Source organism: Hippocampus bargibanti, linkage group LG05 (genome assembly GCF_051943395.1).
Source record: "Hippocampus bargibanti isolate YZ-2025 linkage group LG05, ASM5194339v1, whole genome shotgun sequence".
NCBI lineage: Eukaryota > Metazoa > Chordata > Actinopteri > Syngnathiformes > Syngnathidae > Hippocampus > Hippocampus bargibanti.
Genome location: NC_142738.1, coordinates 4575001 through 4585000, shown reverse-complemented (window position 1 = coordinate 4585000; position 10000 = coordinate 4575001). Strand labels below are relative to the sequence as shown.

The 10000-nt window shown below is 38.7% G+C and overlaps 1 protein-coding gene across 2 annotated transcripts in view; it reads left to right on the top strand.

Annotated features, from left to right (window-relative positions):
- Positions 1-1998: 1998 nt before the first annotated feature.
- Positions 1999-10000, top strand: part of eif4g2b (eukaryotic translation initiation factor 4, gamma 2b) — a 15001-nt gene continuing 6999 nt past the window's right edge. The window contains exons 1-12 of one of the 2 annotated variants that reach the window (XM_088996744.1): positions 1999-2114; positions 3644-3708; positions 4125-4250; positions 4934-5036; positions 5118-5249; positions 7083-7149; positions 7230-7381; positions 7457-7567; positions 9001-9183; positions 9291-9432; positions 9701-9858; positions 9922-10000. The exon at positions 9922-10000 is cut by the window's right edge and continues 35 nt beyond it. In XM_088996744.1, coding sequence (XP_088852870.1) covers positions 7298-7381; positions 7457-7567; positions 9001-9183; positions 9291-9432; positions 9701-9858; positions 9922-10000 — 757 coding nt within the window. In that variant the 5' untranslated portion in view covers positions 1999-2114; positions 3644-3708; positions 4125-4250; ... (2 more) ...; positions 7083-7149; positions 7230-7297. Of the gene's footprint in view, positions 2115-3643; positions 3709-4124; positions 4251-4933; positions 5037-5117; positions 5250-7082; positions 7150-7229; positions 7382-7456; positions 7568-9000; positions 9184-9290; positions 9433-9700 lie in introns of both variants that reach the window. The other variant, XM_088996743.1, reaches the window with a different exon arrangement.

The window sequence follows — 10000 nt, the reverse complement described above, 5'->3', positions numbered from 1 at the left end:
GAGTTTGGTTGGAAGTCACTCGTCAAGTCTCGCGTGACTAAAAACGGAAACGGTAACTGCTATGTCGTGTAACAATTATTCAATTATTTTTTTAATTAGTCTTAAAATTAGCTTTTTATTTCCCCAAAAAAATGAATACTGTAGATTGTATTTTACTTTTTTTATTTTCTAAATTATTGTTGTTCGTTGAAAACAACATATTTATGTCCAAAGTGAATGGTATAATATACAGTATCTTGAATTCAATTGAAGTAGCCTTTAAAGCGCGTGGAATACGGCTTTTACAAATATGCAGACATCTAATAGTTATAATACGATGTTACACGGGATTAAATAGAAAAAACACGATCTGTTGAATAGTTACTTAAAATGAATTTCAGTGTGAAAATGTCAAATATTTTTTTTAATAAAAACTAGCATCAAATACAATGTTATGGACATTTTAGGGTTAAAACAATTCAACTTGAACTCAATAATTCTTTGTATTTTGTCTCCGTAATTCGAATAAAGGTCGTCAAATTTTCCCCTTCATTTTTTTAAACTATGGAAATTAATCAGGTGTCTCGTTTTGCTATCTATCGATGCATTAAAACCAAATTAATAAGGATGGTGGCAGGAAAAATGTGGAATTGTATTTTTCAGTTGCATACAGACTAAAGTGTTAACGTAAATGTTAACATTAATATAATGAGAAATGGGAATGTTTCTCGTTGAATTCATGATTTACAATTTTTTTGGTTCACGTTCAAGCTGATTTTTATTTATGAATAACCACCCTCGTTATGTAGTTTCCTGCACTGCAGATTGTTGAATTGGACGTCAATCAATTAAACAGAGGGCGGTTCGTTGTCTTCGTTCAAGACATATCATTGGCTAAATTCTTACTAGTAACGCCTCATCATGACTATGTCGGTTTTAATTGGTCCGAATCGGCACAGCAACAAAATTCGTCATCGACACAAAGCGCTTTGATTGGTGATTCGCGCGGTCCACATAAATCAAACTGCTAAGGCAGCTAACGCAAACAAGCCCGACCGAGCTCGAGACATTTGATGCCCGTGCTTTGTTTTACGCTCGTTTTTCTGCCCCTCGCCAATCTGTTAGCCGTCAGGAAGCCCACCCAGCGCTTGTCCTTTGTACAGTTGCATTTTTTCCTATCTTTGGTAGTCACAAAACATTTACGAAACTGACGCTGCCTTTGTGAAGGTAGGGCAGATGATTTTTCTCTATCCCCGCGACGCAAACGCCGCACCGGCTGATCCAAAATGGCGCCTCGCTAGCTGACAAGCGAAAATTTGCAGTCCATTCGTGCGAACTATTAGCATGTTAGCATCCTAGCCGGCTACTCGTAACCCATCCTTTGACATACCGGCGTCGTCGCCTCTCTGATACTGCTTCGATTTGGTGCAATATCAAATGCAATTTATTGCTCGTCAATCAGAATAAGAACGAGTGTCGTGTCCGATTTGGGGCGCTGGTAAGCGGCCATTCATTGCGTTTTTCGACGCTTTGCTGCACTGGAATGTTAGTGTTTATTTTTTTCCAACAATATGAGACAGCTCGTACAACCGAATTTTGTTAACAATTAACATAAACAAATATCTTGCTGACATTAATCGTTGGTTTGAACACGATTTACCACTCGACGTCGTTTTGCAGAGCGGCTGGGCTAACCGGCTAATAGACTGGGGAGTGAGCGTGCTTTGTTCCAGCAGAGGAGACGGTCACGAATGACTTTCCACGTCTGGTCACTCGTGTCCATCCTTTCGCCGAGAAAAAAAATAATATGTCAACGCGGCATCATGCGTGCATTGTCGTGTTTACCTCATGAATGCTTTCATATTATGCGTATTCGTCAATGACGAGGCCAGGATGTAACGAAAGCTTCTACGGATTGAAACATGAACTAAAACAAAATTGTTGTTGGATTATAGATCATGATTAGTGTGTGATTACTCGTCTATTGACTTCGTGGTTGTTCCTGTTCTTCCTCCACAGCACCGTTTCCCCCCGCCCCCATCCCTTCTTATTATCCTTATTCTTTCCACTGTTCTTCATTGTCAAGCCGCCAAAGTGGAGAGTGTGATTGCAGAAGGGGGTGCTTCTCGTTTCAGGTAATACTCTTGTCCTGTATTTCTATTAGCAAACCCACCCCCTCGTTTCGTCTAACTTCTGTCCGCATAGAACAAAGCAGAATGTGGGAAAGGCTCAAAATGGCTGTTTCTGTAGCCGGAGGGGCAAAGTGAGGAGGCGGGGGTTCTGTTGATACGAGCCTTGTGATGATTTGAGTCCCACTGGGGTTTGGATGGCAGCACAGCTCTGCTGCAGTGTGCATGCCATCGACTCTGCGTGATGCAGTGTTAAAAGTCCACACGCAGGCACCAGCACCAGTGCATCTCTATAATTCAATTCAATTGTTATGTTAAAGTACCGGTTGCAATTTGACAGCAACACAATAATCTGCTAATCTGTTTTCTGATTTGTTTTAAATACAATCTGAGAACATTTTATGAGGTCAACAATTGAGTGAGAGTTAAGTCGAAATGTCACCGTATGAGCCAACAGTGCTCCCAAGGTTAATATAATAAACAATTTCACTCTCTAGTGAAGATAAATATTTTCATTCAACCACCATCTGCATCACTTGTGTGGACTATTTTTGACAGAATAATAAATTACACCTTCTGATAGATCAGCTATACGAGAAAATGCTTTAGAAAATGTTAATACACTTTCACTGACGTGATTTTGAAAATAATTTTAAGTGGAGTGCAAATATTTTTCGCTTAAAGGACAACCAACACAATTTTTTTTCCTAACTGCCATCAGAAAAACATTTTCTAGCATATAAAATACCCAAAACACGCAGGATGATATTTTTAGTCAAATGCAAAACACCAATAAAAATGAGCTTAAGTGTCCCAAAACTACTTCAAAATGACCTTGGAGATGCCGAGTTTCAGAAGATCCCGCCCCCTTGATCGTGACGTCACGCCAGGACGTCTTGCCTTGCTCGAGAATCAAAACAATGGCTTCAGATTCAGAGAAGATGCTTTCTTGTTACTCATCCAGTTATGAATATGGTTCAAATAGTTCTGAAGAAGAAAGCATACATGTTTGCAATCGATTAAATAATTTATTCCATGTCATTTTGAGGCATCAGGGGTGGGAAATGTCGCACCCAAAAAAGGCAGAAAATGGCAACAAAGCCGTCTCAGGAATTTCCACAGGCTGATTAATTCCTTCCATGGAGCTTTTTCGCCCTCTTCTGCCTCTTTTTGGTGCAACACGAAGTTTTCAGACCAAACAAATACAGCAAAAAGCATTGACGTGATGGAAGGACTGCTACAATGTGTCCTTTTTCGGTCAGGGGCGTTCCTTCAGTGACGTAGGGTGAGGACTCGTCACCAACTCAAAAACAAGACTTACGGAATATTCAGCGCTAGTCTTAAAACGTAAAATATAGCTATATGCGGTGGAATCTTTGTAAAATACGCTCAGTAGAAGTCATTTGAAGCCATTTTACAAATTATGGACACAACTTGTCCGGAGACGTCGGTTGTCCTTTAAATATTCCTGCCCGTTTGCCACAATGTGACAAAGTCTTATTGTGTTGTAATTTTGCTTTTGCTCCTTGGCGCAGTGCTTCTTCAGGGGAGGAGGTGGTAGGGGTGCACCTCAGCACTATCCCAAGACTGTCGGCAACAGGTGTGTCACCACCCCAACCGTTTTCAGACGCTTGTTGCAACATGTTAACAGTCATCCACAGATGCTTTTCATCCTCACTCATTTTAAGTTATTAAGTCATTTGTTTGTTTTGAATTACTGTATTTTCCGCACTATATGGTGCACCTAAAAGCCTTCATTTTTTTTTCAAAAGCTGCTATATGAGCTTATATATGAAAAAAATATATATATATAGATATATATCATTCATTGAAGTTGCGCTATAATGCGGTGCATCATATATATGGAAAAGTTATCAAATATGTCGTTCGGTGAAGGTACGCATTATAATCAGGTGCCCCCTATAGTCCTGCAAATACGGTAATTTTATTTTGGGGTAAGAAATGGTGCGGTGCGGGTGTGTGTAATACAATTTTTTCTCTTCTGGCCTTGCGTAGCGAGTTCCTGGGGAAAACCCCAGGGCAAAGCGTTCAGAGATGGGTTCCTTCACGAAGCACTAGACGAGATGCAAACTCCAGCAACGAAAAAGAGCGGCACGATGCCATCTTCAGGAAAGTGAGAGGGTAAGCCAACATGTATTTTTTTTACATCTTAACTCATTCACTGCCAGACGATGCATAAAAATGTGTCTACTCCAGTGCCAGGGTTTTTGTCATTTTCACTCGAATTCCCGAGCCCACAGAATATTGAGTTTTCGGACGACATAAACATTCAATACAGCGTTAGAAAGTTTACACTCTCTTATTTCATCAGAAAAAATAGTTAATTCCTAAGTTAGATGGGTCTGGAGTTATCTGAGCTTGAAATCGGGCAGCTGTACAAAATATGATATACAGTAAAGTCTCGTTATATCGATATTCTCGGGAGTCGGAAAAAATATCGATCTAACCGGACTATCGATATATCCGATCCTGCGGCATGTAAATTTTCTCCTTGCGTTCATAGAAATAGTATCGTAATAAGCAGTACTATCGATATAACAAGACTTTACTGTATATGGATTTATATAGAGCTTTAACAACAGCTGAAGTTGTAACAATGTGCTAACACGGACAAAAGGCAAATACTGCTCCCTCGTGGAAGGGGAAAAAAAACATTGCCAGATGTCTGACAAGCGCTTAATCGGCACCCCCACAAGAAAAACCAAAACCCAAATAAATTCGGGAATGGCAGTGAATGAGTTAAATGCAAATGACTGGTTTATTCTTGGTGCTCGCACTGAGGCGATGTCTTCTCATTCCTCCAGCATACTCAACAAACTCACGCCTGATAAGTTTGACAAGCTATGCCTTGAGCTCCTGAACGTGGGCGTAGACTCCAAACTCGTCCTTAAAGGTATCATCTTGCTGGTACGTACGCGCAGAACTGCACGTCGACGCATAAGCTTTCACCCGGGTGACTCTTGGAATGGTTTCTTCTTTGTGTTGCAGATTGTGGACAAAGCCCTAGAAGAGCCCAAGTATAGCTCGCTCTATGCTCAGCTATGTCTGCGCTTGGCAGAGGACGCACCAAACTTTGATGGCCCTTCAACCGAGAGCCAAACCTCCCAAAAGCAGAGCACAGTATGTGTAATTCCTTGACCGTCAACGTTGTCCATATTTTACAATCACTTGATAAAAATCACAACCTATTATTTGTGCCATCTTTACAGCTTATATGTGCATTTTATACCCTTTTCATAAAAATCAGATACATATCTGAATAAATAATAATTATACAATAAATATAATAATAATAATACAGTAAAGTCTCGTTATATCGATATCGGATATATCGATAGTCCCGGTTATATCGATACTATTTCTATGCACGCACAGAGAAAATTACATTCAAACAGGGTCGGATATATCGATAGTCCCGGTTATATCGGTATTTTTTCGGACTCCCTTGAATATCGATATAACGAGACTTTACTGTAATACATTTTATTTCAAGCCCGTTTCAAAGCTCTCAAGTTCACTTTACAGTCAGACATAAATAAAATACAATTATAAATAGAAACAAGAGCTAAAGCTACACAGAAAATGCATTTTTAAATAGGTGCGTTTCGAGATGGGATTTGTAGGTGGGAAGACAATCGATGTTACGAATGTTGGGAGTTCTAGAGTTTGGGGGCAGAGCGGCTGAAAGCTCTGTCCCTCATCGTGGTGAGACGGGCAGGGGGGGCTCACAGAAGTGGAGGGAGGAAGAGGATCTGAGGGAACGATAGCTTATTATTTATTCATATACAGTAAAGTCTCATTATATCGATATTCAAGGGAGTCCGAAAAAATATCGATATAACCGGGACTATCGATATATCCAACCCTGTTTGCATGTAATTTTCTCCGTGCGTGCATAGAAATAGTATCGATATAACCGGGACTATCGATATATCCGATATCGATATAACGAGACTTTACTGTATGTATCTGATTTTTATGAAAAAGGGTATAAAATGCACATTTAAAGCTGTAAAGATGGCACAAATAATAGCTTGTGATTTCCAAGTGATAAACAACTTCTTCCTCCAAGCCATTAACTCTTTGAACAGTCGCCCAAATGGAACTGTATAGTGCCGCTTTGCAATTTTTTGATGATGATACTAGTGCAGCGTGTTCTACCGGAAACAAATTCCTTGTGTGTTCTACATACTTGGCAATAAAGATGATTCTGATTCTGAATAGAAAATTGAAGGTCAGATAGGTATGGGGGAGGCAAGGTTATGGATAGCTTGAGTTAACTAGTTACTTAAAGGACAACCGACGTCTCCGGACAAGTTGTGTCCATAATTTGTAAAATGGCGTCAAATGACTTCTACTGAGCGTATTTTACAAAGATTCCACGGCATATAGCTATATTTTACGTTTTAAGACTGGCGCTGAATATTCAGGAAGTCTTGTTTTTGAGTTGGTGACGAGTCCGTACGTGACGTCACTAAAGGACTGCCCCTGACCGTGAAAAAAGACGCATTGTAGTGGTCCTTCCATCACGTCAATGTATTTTGCTGTACTTGTTTGGTCTGGCCGCCAGAAAAGGGCGTCCAAGCGCCATATAAGGAATTTATCAGCCTGTGGAAACGGCTGGATGTGTAACAAGAAAGCATATTCTCTGAATCTGAAGCCATTGTTTTGATTCACTAGCAATGCAAGACGTCTTGGCGTGACGTCACGAGCTGGGGGTGGGACTTTCTGAAAATGCCCAATTCGCAGCTCAATTTTTTGCAGATTTTGGACACTTTAAGTCATTTTTATTGGTGTTTTGCATTTGAATAAAAATATCATACTGCATGTTTTGGGTATTTTAGATGCTATAAAACGTTTTTCTGATGTCAGTTAAAAAACACAAAAGTGACATGGGTTAATTAGTTCATTTTAACTAGTTAACTTCCTGCACCTACTGTTCTGCTTTTCCAGACCTTCAGAAGACTGCTGATTTCCAAGCTTCAAGATGAATTTGAAAACCGCGCCAGAAATGTTGAAAGTACGTCGACTCGACTAGTGACTTTCCCTGTGGGTTGACTTTAATATCTCCCGACTTATCCTCTCTTTCTCGTCCATCAGTCTACGACAAACACGACAACCCTCTTACTTCTGAGGAGGAAGAGCAGAGAGCCATTGCCAAGATCAAGATGCTCGGCAATATTAAATTCATCGGGGAACTTGGCAAACTTGACCTCATCCATGAATCTATCCTTCATAAGTGCATCAAAACGGTACATACGCTTATCGATTCTTTTGGAAAGATGTTCTTTTTTGGCAAACATTCTGTGAACCTGTGTTTTTTTTAGCTTCTGGAAAAGAAGAAGAGAGTCCAACTTAAGGATATGGGCGAGGATTTGGAGTGTCTCTGTCAGATAATGAGAACTGTCGGGCCGAGACTCGACCATGAGAAAGCAAAGGTAACCGCAATCGGGGAGCCGTATTTTGTTGTTGTTCACGTTTAGTTGTTGCCAAGTGTCAAAAGGCCGGTGACGTTCTTCAGTCACGGTACACAAAAATGTAAAGAATGACAACATAATTTATAATCAACACCTTTTTTGGGGAGGAGATTTTTTTTCGGACTTTGGTGACCATGATCAGCACTTGCAGCCCCCTCCCTGTCCCAAATAAAAATATTCATGTTGCTTTTTTTTTTAACAATACTTTTAAGTAGAGATTTTTTTTGTTAGCATATATAATTGCAGCTTTTTTGTTCTTTTTTTTAAATAATACGTTCAACTGGAATGTTTTTTAACAATACTTTTAATTGGCGTTTTTAGTGTTTTTTTAATGGCATATTTAACTGGAGCTTGTTTTGTCCTATTTTAATAATATATTTAACTGGAGCGTTTAATATATAATATATATATATAATAATATATATTATTATATTATATATATATATATATATATATTTTTTTTTTAATAGTACGTTAACTGGAGCTTTTTTTGTACTTTTTAGTTTTAATAATACCTTTAACTCAAACTTTTTTTTAATACTTTTAAATGGATATTTTATTTATTTATTTATGTTTAAATAGCATATTTAGCTGGAGCTAACGATACTTTTAACTGCATGTTAACTACTTTAATTGCATATTCAACTGAAGCTTTTATGGTTGTTTGTTTTTAATTCTAATATAATATGATTTTATAAATATAATAATTTGTTTATTATTTGTATCTTTATAATATAATATTTTTAATAGTACGTTAAATGGAGCTTTTTTGTACTTTTTAGTTTTAATACGTTTAACTCAAACTTTTTTTAATAATACTTTTAATTTGATATTTTCTTTATTTATGTTTAAATAGCATATTTAGCTGGAGTTTTTTTGTACTCCTTAGTTTTAATATAACGCTTAACTGGAGCTATTTTAACAATACGTTCAACTAAAGCTTTTCCTGTTTTTTTTTTAATTGTATATTTAACTGGAGCACTTACAGTGTTTTTTTAATGTTTTATAATATAAGAATTTTTATATTAATATTTTTAGAATATATTTTTTTAATAGTACGTTTAACTGGAGCTTTTTTGTACTTTTTAATTTTAATACAATTAACTGGAACTTTTTTTTACAATGCTTTTAACTGGAGATGTTATTGTTTTTTGTTTTTATTAAATAGCAAATTTAACAGGAGCTTTTTTGTACTCAATAATTTTAATAATACATTTAATTGGAGCTTTTTTTTAACAATGCGTTTAACTAGAGCTTTTACTGTTGTTTTTTTTTAAATTTTAATTGCATATTTAACTGTAGCTCCGGAAATTACGTTAACTGGACATTGGTTGTATTGCGCAATAATCTTTCGTGCCAATTTTAGACTTTTTTTTTTTTCTTTGTTGCACCAGTCTTTAATGGATCAGTACTTTGGCCGTATGCGATCCTTAATGAACAACAAGGATCTGCCGGCAAGGATCCGTTTCCTGTTGCAAGACACAGCAGAGCTGCGAGAGAACAACTGGATCCCCCGCAAGGCTTTCCTCGACAACGGACCGAAGACGATCCACCAGATCCGACAAGACGCCGTGAAGGTTTGTAGATCTTGGATTGAGCGCTCTATATTCCCAAACAGAGCATCTCTATCAAGATGATATTTTTGTATTTCTTTATTTCTCAACTGGCGTCTTTCGATCTGCAGGATTTGGGCGTTTTCATCCCAGCACCTATGTCGCACGGCATGAGGATGGACTTCTTCTTGGAAAGCCCCTTCATGCCCAACAGAATGAAATTGGACAGGGAGACGCTGGGCGGATTGGCCGACATGTTTGGACAAATGCCGGGTACGAGTCGTCCGGGAAATTGAGCCACGATACACCCATTTTTTAAAAGTCATTAATTATATATAAACAAAGCAAAAACTATTTTCACCGCAACACCATTGCTCGCTGGTGAGTTCATATTTATGAATCCTCCGTATTTAAAGGACAACCGACACCATTTTTTTTGCTTCCTAACTGACATCAGAAAAACGTTTTATAGCATCTAAAATACCCAAAACACATGTACATTTTTACACATGCACCCCCCCCCCTCCCCTACACCCTCCAGGCGGTGGCATTGGAACAGGACCAGGAGTCATCCAGGACCGATACTCTCCCACCATGGGCCGCCATCGCACCAACCCGCTTTTCAACGGCCACATGGCTCCTCAGCCGCAATCACAATTCGACATCGGGCCCAAGTCGTCCTTCGTCAAGCCCAACCAAGTAAGCGAGCGCCTTACCTTATCCCATTCCCAAACATCATCATTCTTCTCTCCTTCCATGCAGGTTCAGAACCAGCATTTTCTCAGCCAGAGCCAGAACCACGCGACCCAGCAGCAGGTCCAGTCTAAGGACTTGCCGCCAC